The sequence below is a fragment of the Equus przewalskii genome, chromosome 28, assembly GCF_037783145.1.
Source record: "Equus przewalskii isolate Varuska chromosome 28, EquPr2, whole genome shotgun sequence".
NCBI classification, from domain to species: domain Eukaryota; kingdom Metazoa; phylum Chordata; class Mammalia; order Perissodactyla; family Equidae; genus Equus; species Equus przewalskii.
The window spans coordinates 12,263,161-12,285,621 of record NC_091858.1 but is presented as its reverse complement, the minus strand read 5'-3'; the positions used below and the strand labels follow the sequence as shown (position 1 = coordinate 12,285,621).

The window sequence follows — 22,461 nt, the reverse complement described above, 5'->3', positions numbered from 1 at the left end:
CTGCTGCCAATCCTTCTCTCTCTCTCTCTCTCTCTTTTTTTTTTTTGCTGAGGAAGATTAGCCCTGAGCTAACATCTGTGCCCATCTTCCTCTACTTTATATGTGGGACACCTGCCACAGCATGGCTTGATAAGCTATACATAGGTCAATGCCTGGGATGCAAACTGGTGAATCCCGGGCCTCTGAAGCAGAGCTCACGAACTTTACTGCTGTGCCACTGGGCCAGCCCAAAAAAGAGTTAATGTTATTGAGCCAGGCTCTGCCCTGGTTACTCAGTCTTTACACCATCACCAAGAGATAGAAACTATTATTATGCTTGTATAGCAGCTGAGGAAATAGAAGCACAGATACATAACTTGTCCAGAGTCAAAAAGCTAGTAAGTACCAGAACTGTGACTTGAACCCAGGTAATCTAACTTGAGAGCCTGCAGTCAATATATATGTGTATGTGTGTATATCTGCAAGTATATCGGCGTCTGTGTGTGCCTGCATGCACGTGTGTGTGTGTGCATGGTATAGTAATAAAAAATTAGAACTAGTAGTCTGAGGCCTGTGTTCTAGTCCTAGCTCAAGGACCTTAGCATACCACATAATATCTTGAGTCTCTGGTTATTTATTAGCAATATGATAAAAAGTTGCTAAGTAGATCAAGGAGCTCCAATTTTCCTTCCAGCTCTGAAATTCTATGATGTTTGGTTTTAAACATTCTTCTCAAATCGACCCAAAGTTGATAGCCTAGGCTGGGTTTGTTAACAAGGAAAAAGGTACCACATTATATCTGGGTGTTTCTATTTCTCTAAGTCTTGTTCTAATAAAATTTTTGTAAATATAATCATCATGATACTAAAGCTCATTACTTAGCTATTTTAGTGAAAAGGACTCTATTTTTAAGATTTAATAGAATGTTACAGACTCTGTTAACTAAACCTATCAGCAGCCTCGTTTTAAGCCAAGTATCTAGGCACTGATGTGTCTCTGATGGCAATGTATCCTAATTTATTCTAATTTCATCCTAGATTCCTTTGTGTGAGGGATCGGCCATATTTAGGCTATTTCACTTGTATTCACATTTTTAACATTCCCAAAAGAGAAACTTGTAACCATAACATTCTCATCAGTTCAATAAAACCAATAGGTTCATGATAGAGAGCGTACAGTGCCTGAGTTACGTCTGCTGGAACTCATCCTGTATATTCTTTTGATTTTGATCTCTGGATTTTTATATGCATTGATTGTTAAGCCTTCATTAGGGTATAGACGAAATATAAAAAAGGTTAAATTACAGGCTGTGCCTGTTTCTGATATTTTAGATTTCATTTTATATTGAAATTTTTAGAATACAGTAACTGCTTGCCATATTCAAGAGATGAATGTTTTTGAAACATTAATATAGCCTAAAATACAGCAGTTATATTAGAAAGCTCATAATTACTCTAGCTAATTGAAACAGAAAGGTATTTATTACTGAGTATTAAATAGCTTATAGTATTGTTGATGAGATGATACTACAAAGTAGGCCACCATGGAGCCGCGGCCTCTTCCATCATCAAGAAGCTGTCTGTCATTTGGGAAGCTGCCACTACAGCATCCACCCCCAGCTGCGCTGAATAAGGGCTGTAACAATCAGGAAGTTCTGCTTCTGCTTGCTCTGGGAACCACCCCGCGCCTTCTCTAATCTCTCTCAGCAAAGTGGATGATGCCTCTTGATACTTAGGAACTAGGAGTTTTATGCCAGATTCTTTGCTAACACTTTCTCCTGAAAAGAAAACACCTCCACAGTCAAGTGTATCTGCAAAAATACCACTTTCTTCTTATAGATGTCATGTAAAAAATGCTTCTGACTAGTGAGACTTAAATCATATTCAGAACCCAGCTGAAAGGAAGTTTGACAAATAGGGTTTGTAACTTTCCAGATTCTCTGGTAGAAGAAGTCACAGAGGATGAAGGTTAGAATGACCCTGAAATTACAGTCTACAGTGTTCACCACAAATACATTAGACAGGAACAATTTTCCATAAAGCCCTGTGTTCATATACTACTACATACATACATTTGAAAGTAGTATTTAAGTGCGTAGGATGAAGGAAAGAAGTAGTAAGAGGACCAAGTGAATGGAAAAGTACTTTATAGAGAGTGAAGGTGGGGAGAGATGTCTCTGTTAGCGGATGAGAGAATCGCATGTGGCAGACTAGCTTCCCCAACATTTCTAGAACTCGATGGCTATGAAGTCTCTGGTATGAATCCTCTCTTCACTTAGGAAAATATACCTCAAAAGCATCAACTGTTTAGCATGCGCCTGGCTTTCCTGCTATATCTCAGTGAAGCCGCTAAATCAGAAACGGTGAAGTAAACTTTGCGGTGCTGTATGAACAAGGCACAGTGAAAACAGCCATGCAGTGGAAATCGCGGGTCGTTGCACTGCACTCCCTGATTTCTAGCTCTCAGGTCACACTGCCTTTTACCACCAGTGCTTCTAGTCTCCAGCTGTAGATTATGATCACTGTTTTCTAGCAATGATGTGGGTATGTTAGTAAAAGGTCTAAATAGCGGAGGTTAACTATTCCAAACATATCCAGACTCTACATTGGGAAATACATGTGAATTATATGTGAATTTCCTGTCATTATTTAAAACACAAAAGGAGCACTATTTTGGTTATATATTTATTTGTGTCAAGTAATCAGAGCAAGCAGGATGGGTATAAAAATTTTGTAGGTTTTTAAAGCTGAAATTTAGTGTTAAATCCAAAGAATCAGTAGATGGTTTTGTGTTTTACTTACCTGTTTAATTAAATAAGCATTTTTAGATAATGATTTTATTCCTAATTTCAGAATTCCAAGCGTCTCGCAGATAAATATCGCAGTCACAGTTTCTTTGGCACTGGCAAGGACCAAACAAGGGCGTGGTGGAGGGCTCTTTCCCGTCAGCTCATAACTGAGGGATTCTTGGTCGAAGTGCCTGGGAAAGAAAAGTTTATAAAGATTTGCACCCTTACAAAAAAGGTAAGTGATGTGGAAGTCTACCTATTGGATTTAATTTTTCTTGCTATGCGTTAAGAGATTCTTCTTGCCTTCGATAGGGTAGAAATTGGCTTGATAAAGCCAAAAGAGGATCCCCTCAGAGGCTAATCCTTGAAGCTAATGAAGAGCTGCGTCCAAGGAGGTTTCTTCTACCGAGGTTCATTTTTCAGTTTTTTTTTAAACTTCTGGGTTTTTTGTTGTTTAAGTGATTCAAATTATACCAATTTACAGGTGCCATACAGGTAAAATGAGTAAAGATTTTGTTTTTGTATACCTCCTTTAGTCAGTTTAGGAGTGTGGGTCAGTGGGAGAAAGATAAATCAGAGAAGACTTTCTTGGTTAGTAGGAAGTAGTTGAGTATAGTATTTAGAAAGCTGCTTTCTCATTGATTCAAGGAGCAGCATTGAGATCAATGTTGAAGGATCCATATACCGTGTTTCCTTCTGTGTGCCGAAGGTGGGAACAGAATACACTTGTTGCCTACTCTTTAGTACTTTTACATGTTATCAATCATTTATCAATTTTTTTCTTTTTTTAAATCGAGATATAATTGACATATAACTTTGTGTAAGTTTGAAGTGTACATGTTGCTTTGATGCATTTGTATATTGCAATATGGTTGCTATAGTAGTGTTAGCCAACACGTCTATCACATCACATAATTGTTTTTTCTTTTCTGTGTTGAGAATAATTAAGATCTAGTCTCTTAGCAAGTTTTAAGTTTATAATGGAGTATTGTTTTCTGTAATCACTAGGTTGTGCATTAGATTACATTAGATTATCAGTTTTTCTTTCTTTTTTTCTTTTGAGGAAGGTTGGCAGCTAACATCTACTGCTAATCCTCCTCTTTTTGCTGAGGGAGACTGGCCCTGAGCTAACATCTGTGCCCATCTTCCTCTACTTTATATGTGGGTCGCCTGGCAAGGCATGACTTGACAAGTGGTGAGCAGGTCCACACCTGGGATCCAAACCGGCAAATCCTGGGCCGCCAAAGCAGAATGTATGAACTTAGCTGCTGCGCCACTGGGCCGGCCCCCAGTTTTTCTTTTAAATTTGAACTTTCCAGAGCTTTTTCTGGAAAAAAAAAAACACCCCAATTTTAAGAATCATCAGTTCTAAAAGAGTAATGTAATCTTATCTGCCTTTCTAAGAGTGGAGATAGAATGATTCGTGTGTTAATTACATTTGAATATTTGAGATAATTTAATTTTGATATTTTTCAGTTCTAAAACTGTATCTTCAGACACTGGACAGCATTCCTCTAGTCAAGTACCAACTGAATTAACTGCAGAGAATAAGGTTTGTTTTTATTAGAGAGATGGTTTTTATTTATTTCATTCTTTATTGATACAATTCTTATTTTAGAATTTTATATTTTAATTTCCCTCCTAATAAAGAGGAAAATGCCATATATAACAAAACGTAAAATTTGGAAGGAGATGTGACATGAACAGAATAAAATATGTGATATATGATTTCTGAGGTTAATAGCACAGTTAGAAGTACTTGAGAAAGTAACTTATTTTGATTCTTTTAAGCCTATTTTATAGCTCATTTGGCTTGCTTTTTTTTTTTTTTTTTTACATATTGTGATACGTAGAGTATGGAAAAGTATTCCTGATTCCTAAATGTTCTCATTAAAATTATACACACATACATGGACAAGCACATACACACATACTTCCTTGCTGTGGTTTTAGATCTTAGGTAAGTATTACAGATTAAATACTTACCCATAGGCAGACTTCAGCTAATTAGAACACTGGGGTATTAGACAAATATGCTGAATTAAATTTTCTAGTGAACTTTCTCTGCTTTCTTCAAGTGTGCAGAATGTAATGGAATCATTTTTGTAACTTTGGCTCTTGCTGTGTCTCAAAGAATTCTTTTGATCACATATTCTCTATAGATCTGGGGGCAATGGGACGTTGTGTTGCATTTCTAACTGCCTTTAGAACCCTAGAAGCTGATAATTCAAGAGCCTATTTTCAGGTGATTTGTTTGATGACTTGGTTAGTCAGAGGAAAAATTGTCTTCGTGATATTTTGTATTTTATTTTCTTCATATAAAAAAGTTTTTTGAAACTTCTAATTTTCTTATAACGGATCTTTGTATGTTTAAAAGCAGGCTAACTTGGAGAAGATGTATTCTTATAAAGCATTTGATAAAATTTCTTCTGGGAGTAACATTCCTAAAAAAAGGTACAAAGTTCAAAATTTTTCTTTTCTATGTATACTTTATCAGCACTTTTTTCCTTTCTTTCCTAAAGATAAAGGTCTGTCATATTTTAATTTCCCTCCTAATAAAGAGGAAAATGCCATATATAACAAAACGTAAAATTTGGAAGGAGATGTGACATGAACAGAATAAAATATGTGATATATGATTTCTGAGGTTAATAGCACAGTTAGAAGTACTTGAGAAAGTAACTTATTTTGATTCTTTTAAGCCTATTTCACTGGCAGAAGAAGTTAAAGCATAAGCCTCCAGTGTTGTAATTATTACAGCAGGCCTATAAAATGATAGTATTAACATTAATTTAATAGTTAACACTTTTTGGGTATTATTGTTTGCCAGGCTCTATGCTAAATACTAAGCATTTTATATGTAATATCTCATTTAATTCTTACAACAACATATGAGTTAGCTACTATTATTTATCCCCATTTTACAGTTGAAGATACCAAAGGTTAAGAAGTTAACTAACTTCTTCAAGAGCATGTGGTTAATGGCAGAGCTAGGTTTCAGGTTTATAATTGTCAACCTCTACCATCTAAACACTAATTATCTTTGTATGAAATATATATTCCCACCCCATTCTTTTTAAGAAAAGATTTTATGGCATCATAAAATGGTGGATAGTAGAGTTGGTAAGGATAAAGGTAATGCACCTATTGTACTTTTAAGCTTAATATTTGACTTGCTGACTTAATAAAAGTGTGGCGAATGTATAGAATTACGGAAGGTCTGAAGACGGAGAATTTGAAAAACTTGTCAGGGCCTGTAGACAGAGTAAGTGACTGTGTTTACATACATATCAGATGAAAGGAAATGAGTGTGCTCTAATACTGTTATTCACTTTCTAATGGTTTTATTATTTAGATAGGTAATACTACTTTGGATCCAACAAAAACGTTGATCACAATATGTCTCCCACCCAAAACAATTTCTTTTTGTTCGGGTATGTGGTGTCTGATTACTATGTTTTAGGTAAACAAAGAGTTTAAAGAGTGTACAAAACAATATATCCATTCAATATGCTGGAGCATTTCTTCATTTAAACTTTTCTGTGTTTTTACTGGGCGTCCTCTTTGTGCCAGGTCCTAGTCTAGGCGTTGAGATTCAGTGGAGAATAATAGAGACATAGTCACTGGCCCTCCGAGAGTTTATGCTCTAGTGGGATATAGAAATAAGGGAACATAAAATTACCATCCAGTGATATCACACTTTGGAAACACATAGAGGCTTTAGAAGGCTTCCTGGAAGTGACACTTGAAGCTTAAGTAGAAGTTAGTCAGATGAAGTGAGGGGAGTTTTCTAAGCAGAGGAATGGACCACATACTGAAACCTGAAGGCAAGAGAATGTCTGATATGATAGAGGAACTCAGTAGTGTGACTGGAGATTACCTGGTACAAGGAGGCAAAAAAGTGGTAAAATTTAAGACGAGAGAATTAAACGGGGACCAGAATATCAAGTTCCTTTCAAACACTCGGCTTGATCATGAAGGCAGTTAGGAGCTAAGGAAGGGTTTTAAGCAGAACAGTGACATGATCAAGTTTATGATTGAGAACAGAGGTTGACAAACATTTTCTGTAAAGGATCAGGTAGTAAATATTTTAGGTTTTGAGGGCCATGTGGTCTTTGTCTCAACTACTCAACTTTGCCCTTATAGCCTCAAAGCAGCGTAGATGGTATATAAACGAATGAGTGTGGCTATGTTCCAATAAAGCTTTATTTATGGACACTGAAATTTGAATTTCATATAATTTTCACATGTCACAAAATGTTCTTCTTTTGATTTTTTTTTTAACTGTTAAAAAATGTAAAAAGCCAGTCTTGGCTTACAGTCCTTACCAGAACAGATGGATTTGGCCCATGCACCCTAGGGTGCCAACCTTTGATTGATGACTCTGCTATGGAGGGAATGGATTGTAGGAGGATCAGAGTTGTAGAGACATAAATAAGGAGGCTATTGTGGTAGTATTTGCAAGAGATGATGGTGGCTTAGACAAGAGAAGTTGCAGTGGGCGTGGAAAGAAATAGATTTGTAACATATTTAGGAGATAGAATTGTTAGGAATTGGTGGTTAAAAAGATAGGTGGGTTAAGGGAAATGGAAGATTTGAAGCTGACTCTTAGGTTTCTGTTGTTGATTGCGGGTGAGCATACTGTCATGCCCTTCATTAGGCAACATAAGAGGAAGACAAATTTGAGAGGTTGGATGTTCAGGGGATGAGGTTAAAATTAGGAGTTTAATGATACACATACTGAGTTTGAAATACCTGTGGAGTGCTCCAGGAGTTAACTTTACTATATGAGCTTAGCGTACAGAAATGAGAAGGATGCTTACATATCAATAACTTATTTTAAAATTCATTTGAGTTTTCATTAAAATAATACGTGTACGTGGTTTAAGAAGTCAATTGGTACTTAAAGGCTTATAACAAAGCACACCAGTCCACACCCTTCCCAAATACACTTTGTTCTGTTCTGTAGAAGCAGTCACCCTCAAACCTTCCAGCTGGTTTCTCTGATATTTGCCTTCATATTTCTAAGGGACATGTTTGGATTACTGTTTTTTGACATAACAGTTTTAGAAATTTTCTGTTTATGCCTTATCATGGTAGATTAGGGCTTATCTCCCATATGGCCTCCCCTCTTTTCCCGTCTTTCAGTCCCTCCACCTCAACATAATTATATTTCAAGTTTGGTCATATTAATAATTTCCTTTTACATTATTAATATCAAATATTATATGCTGCTAAGCCAAACTGTGTTATCATGGCCACCACTACCTTAATTTTACCTGGTGTTAATAATTGTCTTTTTGTTTTCTGTGCTTGGTTTTTAGTGTTCCTGTAATAATTTTTCTTTTCTCCTATTTTCTGTCTTTTTTTTTCCTTTTCTTGGTTTTTTAGTGTGCCTATTACTAATTTTTATTTTCTCCTATTTTTAATCTCTTTTTGCTTGTTTTCTCTCTTGGAGAGTTCCTTGACTTTATATCCCCTCCCATTTAGTGAAATTTTAATTTTAGTGTTCAAATTTTTAATTTCTGAGAACTCTTTCTCATTCTCTTTTGTTTCTTTAGTAACATGTGGCAATCTTTTCTTGTTTCATGGATATACTACCTCCACTTATCTCTTTGATGATATTCATCGTAGTTATTTTGAGCTTTTCTTCTGTGCACTTTTAATAGCATTCATAGGCAAAACATTTTCTATTAAATGTTTTCCACATATATTTCTGATTCAGGGATGTGTTACCCAGAATTTTGCCAGTATATATGATAACAAAATTTGTCTGTGAAATAATTTAAAATACCATTTTGTAAATTGTACATTAGTATAAAGATTTCCGTAAATACTAACATGAAGGTTAATTTAATTATACGACTTAAAACAAATGTATAATTGTCTTGAGTAACCTGGTGTTACTAATTCTTTGAACTGGAGTTATCTTTCCCCTGGTTCAAATCTATTTATTTTGGTGAACGGATTTGGTAATGGTGAAAACAAAATCTTACTTTACACTATAGATTTTGAATTCTTGCAACAGAGAAATTTATAAACATTTCTTAAATATCAAGCATGTTCTCCCCCTTTCTCCCTAAAAAAAAGCAGGAATTTATTTAAATTAGTCATCTTTTATAGGCTATTTTATGCAATTTCATTTTCATGACTTTTTCTATTTATAATTATTTATCCATGAACATGCCTCTGTAGAAATTGGTTTTCTATGTAGTTTGATACCTGGCACCTTTCATACCATGTTGTTTGCCAGTTAGGTGTTTTTTGTCTTTCAAAATGTGAAATTACTCCTTTTGGCTTATTTTTCTTTGATTTTGAAGAAAATTGTGAATAATTTGGTTAATCCCATGCTAATGTTCCTCACCAACCAAAAACTAGTGATATCACATTAAGAATCATAGAGTGTATTCCTTTTGGTTAAGAAAGCTATCTTCAGTATATATAAGGAATATTTTCTTTCAAAGCATTTGGTTGAGGATGAGGATGGGGCAAATACCCTTCTTAAGTATGCCAATTTTGTGATAAACTCAAATTACAGTTTTAACTTTACCATTATAATGAATTTGTTTGATCCAGAATGTTTAAAATCTAGGCTGTCATTTAAGTAACAAATTGCCTTGCTGGGACTTCAAAGAATAAATGTTAGTGTTGACTTGGAAAGATATTCTTGTTCTGAGGGTGAAATAAAGGTGAACTAGGGGAAAGAAAAGCCTTTATTATTTATTTTCTTTTAAATATTTTAGCGTCATGTTGGAATCACCAAGAAAATCTTACAAGTCCTCAGAACCTGTTATTTCAGCTCAAGAGCAAGAGTCTCAGGTATGGCTTTTGTAAAAAGACAGTTTCTGAGAGGATGGTTATAATTCTATGCATGCTTCAATTCTGTTGCCAGTATTTTAAAAATTGTTCTTTAGCTAAGACTCCGAGATAAAGTTCAGTTTATTTTCATCCTAAGGGAAAAATGTAATGTCTGAAGCTCTAAAAATAAAGGACTGGATTTTTCTAAGTACGTTTAAAAAATATTGAGTTGTTTCTTTGTTTTTTTGTTCAGACTCTGTTATACGGTGAATTGGTAGAAGCTAGGCAGAAACGTGCCCATAACATGGACGTTCCTCCAGCTATCCTGGCAACAAATAAGATACTGTTGGATATGGCCAAAATGAGGTAAACCATCTATTTGTATATGTTCTAGCTTATTTTCTTCTAACATAATAGGTTTGTAAAATATATCATTGTGATAATAAGCCTATGGCGTCAACTGTCGCATGTGAGGGGACTCGCAGATCTCCCAGGCTGCTGGAAGTGATCTCTTCGGTGAGCTTTAGTCCCACGTTTCCACATGAATGAAAACCAGCTGTTGTCAGCAGTCAGATCCGGGATATATAAAATCTAACTCGTTATCCAGCCCTCCCTACATGCGTTTCGTGCAAACACTAAAACTCTTCTTTCTGAGTTTCTTATTTTTGTTCTCAGTCATGCATGTTTAAAACCCCTGATATCATTTTCACTCCTCTAACATATATCCCCTTCTTCCTCTTATTTAAATAGTTTTTAGGTTTTTTATTTAAATATTTCATGTGTGTCTGCCTATGCCATCCTCCCTCTTTTTAGTGACACCATTTAGTTCAGACCATTACCCTTGGAGTATTGCAAAAGCCTCTCAACCAGTCACTCTTTCCTCCGTCTCTCTCTGTCTCATCTGATATGTGAGCACCAAATTAATCTTCCTACATCGTGTACTTCTGCTTAACTAGTTTCCCACTGTGTAGCTTCTTTAGCTTCCACTTCAAGGCCCTCCATTTGTGGACTTAAAGCTACTTTTCCATCTAAGTCCCGGGATCTTGAATGGCTTATCTTACCTACATTGTTTACCATTTGTTAAAGACCCTTTTGCACTTTCCGTATGCTTATTTACAGTGTTGTTTCTGCCTTATAGTTTCCTCAGTTCCTCAAAACTCCTGTTAAGAAATCCTTCAAGATCTAGCTTTATGATTGTTTTCTCCCTGAAGTCTTCCATGTTCTTATCAGCAAAGTAATTCCTCTCTGGAATTTATGAAGGACTTTCAAATGAAAATTCTACAAATGCGTCTATGGCATTTCCACACATGCTTTATTTATGTTTTCGTTATTATTCATGTACATGTGTTATATCTTCTAGATTTTGAACTCTGTGAATAAAGATAGTATGTTTCTCACCTCTTTGTATCTTCCAAAGCACCGAGCACAGCAACCTGTCAATTCTAGGTGGTCAATAAATATTTAGAAGGAATTATTCCAAAGAATAGTTGCCTGGTAATTGTATTCTTCTTTTATGCTTCCTTTTAAAAAATTGTTTCTGTCACTAAATTTCATCTGAGAGATGTTACTTTACTGCAGAATTTTCTAATGATACTACATAGTGCTTATATCTTACAATAACTGTTTCATTGAAAAATAAATATTCTAAGACCACACTTAAATATTCAGAGAAGATATTTAAAAGAAAAGGAGTAATCATTACATGGGCAGCTATTTTAGAAGAAGACATCATACAGCCTTTTGGATATTGGACACAGTAAGAAATACTGCATTAAAAGCCTAAAGTAGTTAGCAGGTTTACTGTAACAGGTAAACACTTTGTAAATAATGAATGAGACTTTATTCTGAGAGTTTCTTAGGCTCTTAGTTGTCCTCAGTTAGAGCCTCATAGTTTTTCTTTTCATATCTATAAAAATGAGATCAATAATAGAGTAAAACATGAGGTGTTAGCCTGTTTCTTTATGATTACGGCCTGTTTTCCAGTTAGTACTGTGTTTTTGGGGTGGTGGTATTTTTATTCACAGATTACTAAAACAGCAAATCTTTAAAGAGTGGAAAGCAAAGGAAAACATTATAAAACAGGATTAGCTGTATTATGCATTGTTTTTGGTTGTTGGAAAAAATATACGTTTATTGAGCATCAGTATGAAGACGAATGTCAGCTGTGTTGCTGGAGTGATAGTATTTCAGTGCTTTCTTGCCCCTTTTTTTCTATGACAGACCTACTACGGTTGAAAATGTGAAAAGGATCGACGGTGTTTCTGAAGGCAAAGCTACTATGTTGGCCCCTCTGTTGGAAGTCATCAAACATTTCAGTCAAACAAATAGTATTCAGGTAAAATACTATGGTTTGCAGGAACTTTGAGAGAATACACGCATTTTTTGACCATTTCAAAACACCCTCCAAAAGCAACATTTTTTGCCTTTATTTTCATTTCCACACCAGACACTTAGAAAATGAATTCAGATTGTTTCTGCAGCAAATCAGTTATAAAAACACGTTAGTTACATAGCTCTTAAGATGATAATGAAGTAGTTGTCCATTTTTATTTCTATTACTATTTTTTCCTGTTTTGTTGAGAGGTTTCGTTTTTAAATTTGAGTGAGTACTGTATTTTAGGCTGATAAATTCTAACTTTTACTTTCAAATGTAGGTAAAAGTTAAAGCTGCAAAGTTATCCTTGCTGTTAGTTGATAAGGAAGCCCAGCCACTTTGTTTTTCTCGTTGTTTGTCGTATTCCCTAATTACCTTAGCCCTTCCACTCATGCTACCATTTGATGTTAAGTAGATTCCATGTTATTCTCTTCAGTCTCAAGAGTGTTTTCTTCATATCCTTTTATTACTTCTTGCTCCACCATAAATGACCATTTCTACAAGGATTGTTTGGATTTGCTTCTTCAGCTCCACAGGCAGACTGCACTGTCCTGTGTACTCCAGCACAGAGGGTAAGGCAGGGTGAAGTGGTAGAGAGACCGCTGGACTCGGAGTCAGGGATCAGGATTTTGATTCTGCCATAGTTGACACGGTGAACCCGAACATGTTCTGTAACATCTTTGGGTCTCCATTTCCTCCCTCACACAATGAACATGTCCTTCCCCATATCAAAGAAACAACAGATAAATCAGAAAGATAAAAGATAGGGGATGTGTATACAAAGTTGGAAGAGTTAAAAATATACAAGGCGGTATTGTTTTTATTTCTGAGAACCTTCTGTAAGCTGTGAACAGACCCATCCCACTTTAGAAAAGTCATTCTCTAACTCTCAGTAGAAAACTCTTCTGCTTTTTGTATGTAGCATTTCCCTCTTTTGATGTAGAATATCTTTGGCAACTTTAAATTTTCTTTTCATACTTTTATGCCAGACATCATGTGAAAATTTCTTATGTTTCATATTGGATATTTTAAAAACAAAGTTATAATTTCTTAACAATTTGATAAAGAATACCATACTTAACCAGTGTTAATTGACTAAGTTTCCTCTCTTTGGACTCTTGATGGTAGTATCTTCTTTCATGAATTAATAGTATTATTTAATAATGAAAGAATTATCCTGCCCAACCCCACTTCAAGAGAGGAAATTGAAGGAGGGCAAAAGATAAATGCTCCAAATAATGGATATGAAATCTTTTCAACCTCCTGGATAGAGAAAATGACTGCTAATTTCTGTGGTTAGGTATTATAACTGAACTATTCTGCAAATTCAAACTATTTACTAAAAAACAAAATTAATAAATGAAGACAGTTCTGTTATTCAGTAGTTTCATTGAGCTTTTAATATAGTTACTTAAAATTTTGAAGTAAAAGTTAAATACTGTCATAGTACAAATCAAAAATTACAAATATGAGAACATGAATATTAAACCCATTAATATGGCTGTTTCAGGGCCAACCCTGTGGCCGAGTGGTTAAGTTTGCACGTTCCGCTTCAGCAGCCTGCAGTTCGATGTTTTGGATCCTGGGCGTGGACCTACACACTGCTCATCAAGCCATGCTGTGGCAGCATGCCACATAGAAGAACTGGAAGACTTACAACTAGGATATACAACTATGTACTGGGGCTTTGGGGAGAAAAAAAAAAGATAGCCATTTAGGAAAAGCATTTTAAAATCATTTTATAGAAATACATTTTATGAAAATTATAATTTTTTAAAATGTCCACCCCCCTCCAAAGATTAATTCATAGTTGGCAGCTACTTAGAAAAGCCTTAAAAGAGATAGACAACTATTTTTCTAATCACACTTAAAAGGTAGATTAAAACAGCACACTGTAGTCATAATGAGAACTGTAACAAACTAATTAAAAAAGTTAAAGAGGAGCCCCGTCCCTTGATGAATAATATTGGTGTTATTTTGATAAGATTGTTTATCTTTGTGGTCCATTATAGTATGTATAGATGTATGAGAAAAAATATTTATGAACTCTTCTTTGGGAAAGAAATTTATTTTTGTTTCCATATCCTGTCATTTATGGATTTTAATCAAAAATTATATTAGTTGAATATTGGTTTACTGCTTTGGTGAGAACTATAAATGTTTCTGTTTGACTTTTTCCATGTCATATATATGCTGCCTAATTTTAGAATTTGAATTATCTGACCCAAGGCAATCAGGTGTTTTCCAAACCTTTTTGGGATTTCAGTTTGCATATGGAAGCATATCAGAGCTATACTCTCACATCAACGCAAAAGATAACTCCAATCAAATAACCCTAGAGGTGGGGATTTGATGTTCTGAGCATACACCACCCCTAAATAAAACAGAGCCAGGCGGTACATGTTTCTATTTCTATTTTAAAGCTTCAGAATAGCTGTGTTTTGCAGTTTTTTTTTTTTTTTAACGATTTTATTTTTTCCTTTTTCTCCCCAAAGTCCCCCGGTACATAGTTGTGTATTCTTCGTTGTGGGTTCTTCTAGTTGTGGCATGTGGGACGCTGCCTCAGCGTGGTCTGATGAGCAGTGCCATGTCCGCGCCCAGGATTCGAACTAACGAAATACTGGGCCGCCTGCAGCGGAGCGCGCGAACTTAACCACTCGGCCACGGGGCCAGCCCCTGTGTTTTGCAGTTTTTAGTTAAACATGCATCAGGATGGAATACATATTTTCTGGGGAAGCCTAGCTGGCCGCTCCACTGTGGCGTTTGCCATGGTCTAGGCTAGGGGTTCGGTCCTCACCCCTGTAATCCAAAAAGTTGGTAGGTCTTGTCACAGAGTAGTTGTGTTTTGGGGAGTAGATTTGCATTATCTTTCTCTGTGAACTTGGTTTATGTATATGCATTTGTGTGTATATATAAATGTAAGTGTAAATATTGGAATGTGAGTTCATTGTAGTGAGAATACTGGAAAAGTTTCACTTGACCCAACCAGTATGTTCCCTCCCCTAGAGGAAGAAGATATAAAGGAAGTTGTCTTATCTGAAAGTTGTTCAGCAAGCTTGGCGTACGAGGGAAATCCTGACGGTGTCTTGAGTAGCAGTCTCTCAGGAACAAAAGCAGTTTGAGCCATTCTCATGCACTACTTGCCAAGAAAACGATAATATTCAAATCTCGTTAGCCAAGAAGTCTTCTCATCTGAGCACTGCTTGGGTTGGCCTTGCCTACTTTTGTCCTTCTTCCTTTCCTATTTATATGTTTCTGTAATTGACCACTCTGTTCTGTTTATCTATATAAAGCATGATTTGATTAGATTTTTGCTTATTAGAATCACATTCTATGCCCACCTTGAGACCATTGCTCTCACCTTAATTACTTTGCTGAGTGTTTTAGATGTTTCTAAATGCTTCAGTCACACATTTACAGATGATATTATGATTTTGTCCCATGAATCCTAAAATCCTTATGAATTTGCCAGCATAAGTCACGGTGGTCACATTTCCAAGACCTTGGTGTAGGGCTGTCCCATTGTTGCCTCCAGGTATAGACTACACTGTAATCCTGAGGAATCTGGAGTTTGATTTTAGGCATTCCTAGAAATTTAAGGCCAATTTTCACAGTGTTAAGGTCTCAGATGGAAATAACTCATTTTCATTGAATAAAAAATGTTCTTCCTTGAAAATCTAGGAGTGCTTAAAACCACCTGGAGACCTTAGGTCTTGTATTTTCTGGCTTCTCTGTTCCCCAGCCTGCAGTTGTCCCAGAGACCTGTGAACTAATCTACAGACTCACTTTCGTTTAGGGTAGGAATGGACCAGTGCGGGTTACAATAAGCCAAGTTCTGTTGGATTTAATTCTTTTAATTTTAGTATTGGTTCTTTTGTTTTGGAAGGTAAAGTGGGCATTTTGGAGGGAAACTGTTCATATATCTGTGTGAATCATGCATCATTTAGTACTATCATAACTATCATTTAGTATTTACCTTTTTTGCAGTCTTTAAAAAAATTCTAGTATTTCTTAATTAATCTTGTTTTTCAGTCCCCTCCTTTTTTTCTTTTAAACGTCTCGTAAGGAACCATGTTTAAGAATTTGCATAATGCTTCAAGTTTAGAAGCACAGTGTGTATGTATCTTTTTAAACTATATGTGTATACTTCTGATACATTAGCAGAATTTGTGGCTGTAGTACCTAAACTTGGATACTAATTCTGTTTATTCATTCATTCAATATTCGCTTCTAGGGGATTAGGGGACTAATTTAAAGGCAGAGTGGTCCACATCATAGCTCGTTTTCTATTCCCTCTTATTAGCTAAAGGAGAGACTAGGAGTTTCTACTTCCACAGCCATGTTTGTTATTACAAATATTTTATTAAAGACTTATTCCCTTTTTACCTTTTAAATGAATCTGTAAAAATAAAACCAAACTTCTCTTTGAGGTCCTCATAAAAATGGAATTTTTGACTGCTCCTTAGACTATTTTTTCCCCCTCATGCTTAATGATCATACTGATGTTCTATCTATCATTATATTGATTGCATTATTGATCATTTGTGCTACATTTAAAATTTTGTAGACAGACCTCTTTCCAAGTACAAAGCCTCAAGAACAGCAGAAAAGTCCGGTGGTGAAAGATGAAGCACGCTCACTTTCACACTCTGTGGCCGTCACATATTCTTTATTCCAAGAAAAGAACATGTCTTTGGTGAGTGTTACTTTCAAGTGGAGAGAATTTTTAAATTCTCTCTAGACATGTGTTTTATCAGCTTTTCAATATTAAAGTTGTGACTGGGGATAGATTTCTTCTAGTCCTACAATATTTTATGTTGTTTTATTTTGTATTTAATTTTAGAATATAGTGTCATTTTCTTTTTCTGCTAAGCTTGCCTCTGTCAAGTAAAAACGGCAAGAATAGTTTTACCATGATTATCTTATACGAGAGGTACTGATAAACACAATTATAGCTTAGGGATATTAGAGCAGCCGTATTTTAAGACAATTTTCTTTTTAAATTGGATTAATACTTAAAAAACTATTAGTATATGGACTGATAAGAAATAATCTCCAAGATATATTCTTAAGTAAAAAGGGAGATGCCGAGCAGTATGAAAAATAAACATGTGAATGTTTGTGTGTATATGTGATGTGCTGCACAATGCCGGTTAGGTCAATGGTGGACTGCATATATGATGGTGGTCCCATAAGATCAGTACCATATAGGCGAGGTGTGTAGTAGGCTATACCATCTAGGTTTGTGTAAGTTCACTCTATGATGTTCGCACAATGATGAAATTGCCTAAGGATGCATTTCTCAGAATGTATCTCCATCTATATATGCATGCTTATATATTCACGTATCCTTGAGTATGTCTACAAAAATGTGCGGACTATCTCTGGAAGGACGTTAGAAATGAGTTTAAAAAAACAACAAACTTGCTTTTTACTCTCTGTCCTCTAGTATTGTTCTGTTTTTTTAACCATACCTAATGCTCTTTGAAAAAATCTAATTATTGTGAACAATGGCCATACTTAATGTTTCTTCATTGTTCTGGCATAAATCCTTAAGGTTGTTGAAGTTTTCTTAATATACAAAATGGAGAGTATATCTTAATGGAATAGGGACAGAGTAATTCCAGCTAAGTTTAACTAATGTGAATTCGTATCCTCTCTGACATTAAATTGGTTTGGAACAGGCTATAGGGTCCACTGTCTGCTTTTCCTGTTCTCTCTGTCTCCATCCACTAGGCTACATTACACACTTTTTATTCTGGTTAAGGTCCAGTATAAATAAGAGTAAACAGTCCATAGCTTGTCTTCATCACTTAATAGATGTTCTAATTGGATAGTCAAATTCCTTAATTAAAAGTACAAAAGCCGTTTCATGAGAAAGCAGATAATTCCATTGTACTATTTTTGAAACAGATTACATGATAAATAGGAATTTTAAGTTCACTCTTTATTTAAACAGTAACTTACATGTACATGTTAAATATGCTTATCTACACATAATTTGACCATATATGGGGGTATAACTGAATATAGTTACTAAGAAAATTTAGTATAGCCTCCAAATTTTCTGAATAAAGTACATTCTAATACTCAGCCATGATAGGAGGTTTTATGTATTATGTCACATATTCGTGGTTAAAAATGTGAAGAGTGGTATATCTTCATTTATGCCTTTTGCTATTATTTGGTTGTATATTATTGTGTAATATCGTGGTATAATTATCTGTATCTCCCAGGAGTCTGAGAGAGTCTTGCTAGTTAATCACAAAATTAAACATGCCTAAGGACTAATTAATCAGGAGCAATAATACAATTAGTTTTAGGTAATTTGATGCCTGGTATCAAATAACCCTGATATTATGTGCACATGGTGCACACCATCTAGTAGAAAAGGGTAGACATTTAATGAAAGTAATTTAAAACTTATCTTTGAACGATGAAAATATTGCTTTAATGCTCTATTCTGTGAAAGCATCAACATTCACACCAAATGCAGACTTCCAAGATGTTTTAAAAGAGAATATACTTTAGAGCTGAATGACTAAACTTTTGAGTGTTTTAAGGAATGTTTTATATAGTACATATCTTAAATAGATTTGGGGCTTCATTCATTTAAAAAGCTCCATAAATATATAACACTGTCTAAATTGAACACAATTCACATCAAGTTCAATAGTAGGAAAATAGCCCTCGTTAAATTGTGGTTATTATCATTTTATGAGTAGAGCCAGTTTAAAACACCTATTAAAATCTTCTCAAGAACCTTTAATAGAATGCATCTGGAGCCATATGTTATCAATAAGCATTTTGGGATTTGTCTTCTTGGAAATTCATGTAACTGAAGTACCATCTGTTATTTCAAGAATGTAGAATATTCGATTACAGTTAACTATATTTTCAAAAGGTCATGGTAGCTATTAGACTTATATAGAGTGATTAGTCTCTGCCGCTAATAGGTTTTAAAGTGAATAATTACAGAGGGACCAGGATTAATTTCTTAGCTACAGTGAGGTGACTTTGTTTTATTGAATATAATAAGTATAAAAAGTAAAACCTGTGGAATTGTATAATGTGGGTAGTTTTAAAGAAATAGTTAACAGGAAAATTTTAAGTGAGGGTTTAGTCCATTGTCTATTTCTCAGTGAACATTTACTGCCTGAAGGTTTTGGACATTTTCTTTCCATACGGTACAGTGGGAACTTTTAAAAACTCACTGGCTGTTTTGCTGCTATTTCTCTAGAAAAGCATATCTGAGAACAGGACTCTGCCTCTCACAGCAGTTGGCGCACACTTACTCCAAGCGCTGAAAGCCGGCTACCCACTCGACATGGAGCGAGCAGGCCTGACTCCAGAGACTCACAAGATTATTGCTGATGTCATCCGAAACCCTCCCGTCAACTCAGGTGATAACCGTGACCCTCTCAGAAGCCTTAGTGACTCGACTCATTGAAGCCAGACAAAGTAAACAAGCCATCTGCTGTTTTCACTTTAACAGCATTAACCCTTCATGCTGCTATGAAAATTTGACTTTTGTCATACTTTTTATTGTTTTAGAAAAACAATCTTTCTTCCCATTATCGCTCAGAGAAAAGTGTGCCTCTTAAGAATTCTTGTTTTGCTTTTCAGCTTCAGATTACAACTTCCACACCCATCTCAAAACAGTGCACTTTCATCCTTTCCTAATTTTTACCTCATCGTTTGAATTCAACACGTGTTTTTTTCCATATTCATTCCCCATAGCTTACGGACTCCTAGTTTTCCCCTAAATCTTTCTGATTCCTTGTCATTGATTTCATGTAAGTAGCCTTTCTTAATCAATAGAGTCAGTGGTATCAGTCACTGTGACATTGAAGGGATGGACCAAGTTCTCTAGGTGCCTTGTAGAAGGGTTTCCTCTTGTCTCTTTGCTGCAGAACCTCAACTGTGCTTGTGGAAATTGAGCCCCTGTGCTTGCCCCGCAGAATTTTTTTTTCTTTTTTTGAGGAAGATTAGCCCTGAGCTAACATCCACCACCAATCCTCCTCTTTTTGCTGAGGAACAGTGGCCCTGAGCTAACATCCGTGCCCATCTTTCTCTGCTTTCTATGTGGGACGGCTGCGGCAGCATGGCTTGCCAAGCAGTGTGTACGGAGGTCTGCACCCCGGATCTGAACTGGTGAACCCTGGGCCGCTGAAGTGGAACGTGCAAACAGAACTGCTGTGCCACTTGGCCGGCTCTCAGAACTTTTTAAAATAAGCCTATTTTTAAATTATGATCCATTTTTTACAGATAAAGATGAGGTACATTAGAAGATTTTTCTCCCCAGATGTACAAATAAACTGGGTGTGTTATAACTCAATAAACCTGATAAATTTTTTCAGACTGTTAGGACAGGGCAGTGGACATACAAAAAAAAACCCTTATCTCCAAAGCTGCAGTGCAAATAATTCGATTTTTTATTACCTCAAATTCTTTCCCACTTGAGAACAACTATACGATTCCCCCTAAAAATTTGGAAATGAGGGAAATAAGATCACCCTCTGAAAGTATCATCGGTACTATACTTAATTGATCTGAACAGGATATTCAAGTCATCTTAAAAGTCATCGTGAATTCTAGGCTTGAGCACAACTTGGCTGAAAAGTCTGAAGAAAGAATGCCTCCATCACTTGCATTAATCTGCTGTGGAAGCCCAGGAGAGAGACAGAGGAGAGCTTGGGCAGTGGTCCTCTAAGTTAGTTCCCGGGAACTAAAGTTTTTCTGTTTCTATACCATGTTAGCGTTGTACTGCCAACTATTTAAAAGAAGGAAATATGCAATTTATAGTCCTGACCAGTAAGACTTAAAGGATACTAAGGGCCTATTGATAAGTTTTGTCAAGATCTTATTTGAGGAAGACACCCTAACAACTATTTCTGCTTCTATGTCAGTTCTTACCTTTCTGGTTATAGTTTGATTTCCCACCTAGATCTGTCTATAGGGTAAGTATGCACTAGTCATGCTAATCTGGGTAGTTATCTTTGTGATAATTGTGAATTCATCATTGTAAATTAATGAATCGGCATTTTCTGAAATTGGTCAATGTGGATCTATTAAGGTTAAATTAGATTTCTAAATCTGAAAACCTGAGGACCAAATCCTGGATTGTGATGAAATAGCGAAGATATCTCAGCTGTCAGTCATCTTATGAGAAAGATAGCCATCTTTCCTGGTCCCATTCCAGTCTTTCTAACTGCAGCAGTCATTGTCCTAGAAATTAAGGCAGAGGAAGGAAACAGTAACTACTTCATAGGAGTAGAATTGTGATCGTATAAAACCTCTTTCTCCAATGCAAAATGAATTAGTGTTTTAGGGAAACTCAAAGACTCAGATGTCTTCTTGATTTTAATACTCTAGAATTATTTTTTCCTCTATATATGTATTATCTCTCAGGACTTAGAGATATATATGTCTTTTGATGTGCTGTTGGATAGTAGACAGTATTCTCTGAAAGAATTTGTGCAGTTTTAAAAAATTTTTTTCCTATTAACAGTCCTATTTGCTATCATTGGCTGCCTGTCTTCAATCATGAAGACTGATGAATGGTGTTAGCCTGGTCAGTAAGACCAAAGGCTCTGGTGACAGCTGACCTGTTTCAGGTCTTGCTTCTACTGTTTCAGAGCTGTGTGACTGAGGTGAAGTACTCAGTCTCCCTAAGCCTCAGTTTCCTCATCTCTAAAACAGAGGGATACTATTGCCTCTCTCACAGAATTGTGAGAAACACTTAGAGACTGCACAGAATGCTCTGGCACTTGGTGTGTGTTGTATAACTGGTGGTGGTGGCGGTGATGGTGAATGTGACGATGATGATTGAAGAAGTAGATGGTAAGATCTTGTGGCTTCTTTAAAATGCCTCTACATGTGGTGACTTTTGTACTCTATCCTTTTAGTAGCTAATTAAGAAAATATGAAGTTAATAAAAAGTATACCAGAAGGGAGATTTCAAAACAGTATTTTATAGAAACATACAGGTGTAGGTTTAATAATTCAGGCAGGTTTTAATTATCTCTTTCTTTTTCGAGTACTAAAGAATTCTTGGGCAAATATTCTTGAATGACATAAAATGGATGTTCCAATTTCAGTTCTTATTGGCAGGAGAAAATGGTAGAGGAAGATTTAAGATTCTATTATTCAGCCATGTATTGACAACGTATACTTTCTTTGGCCATGGCGAACATTTGAGGTGCTGCTAATTTGCTTTCTAAATCATATTGTTGTAAAGTTATAGAATTGTAGAGTTGGAAAGGAAATTGGAATTCATTAAATTTCCCTTTCCTACTCCAACCCTGTTTCAGAAATAGGAATCTGAGGCCTAGAGAGTGGCAGATTGTTTTAATGTCATGTCAGGGTTAATGTGACTGATCAAGTTTTTCTTTTTACTATACATGTTAAAGTTGTAATGCCAACTATGTAAAACAAAGAAATATGCAATTTCTAATCCTGATACAGGATTTGGGTTTATAAGGCTCTAATTGATGAGTAAAATAAAGGTACTTAATTATAT

General features: G+C 35.6%; 1 protein-coding gene across 40 annotated transcripts in view; it reads left to right on the top strand.

Annotated features, from left to right (window-relative positions):
* WRN (WRN RecQ like helicase) overlaps nucleotides 1-22,461 on the top strand; it is a 124,871-nt gene that overhangs the window by 89,743 nt on the left and 12,667 nt on the right. For 23 of the 40 annotated variants that reach the window (XM_070598539.1, XM_008541594.2, XM_070598563.1 and 20 more), the window contains 9 exons: nucleotides 2,832-3,002; nucleotides 3,080-3,177; nucleotides 4,244-4,319; nucleotides 5,145-5,221; nucleotides 9,511-9,586; nucleotides 9,819-9,931; nucleotides 11,786-11,900; nucleotides 16,507-16,635; nucleotides 19,180-19,342. In XM_070598539.1, the coding sequence (XP_070454640.1) occupies nucleotides 2,832-3,002; nucleotides 3,080-3,177; nucleotides 4,244-4,319; nucleotides 5,145-5,221; nucleotides 9,511-9,586; nucleotides 9,819-9,931; nucleotides 11,786-11,900; nucleotides 16,507-16,635; nucleotides 19,180-19,342 (1,018 nt within the window). The remainder of the gene's footprint in view (nucleotides 1-2,831; nucleotides 3,003-3,079; nucleotides 3,178-4,243; nucleotides 4,320-5,144; nucleotides 5,222-9,510; nucleotides 9,587-9,818; nucleotides 9,932-11,785; nucleotides 11,901-16,506; nucleotides 16,636-19,179; nucleotides 19,343-22,461) is intronic. The other 17 variants (XM_070598552.1, XM_070598557.1, XM_070598541.1 and 14 more) reach the window with 1 other exon arrangement.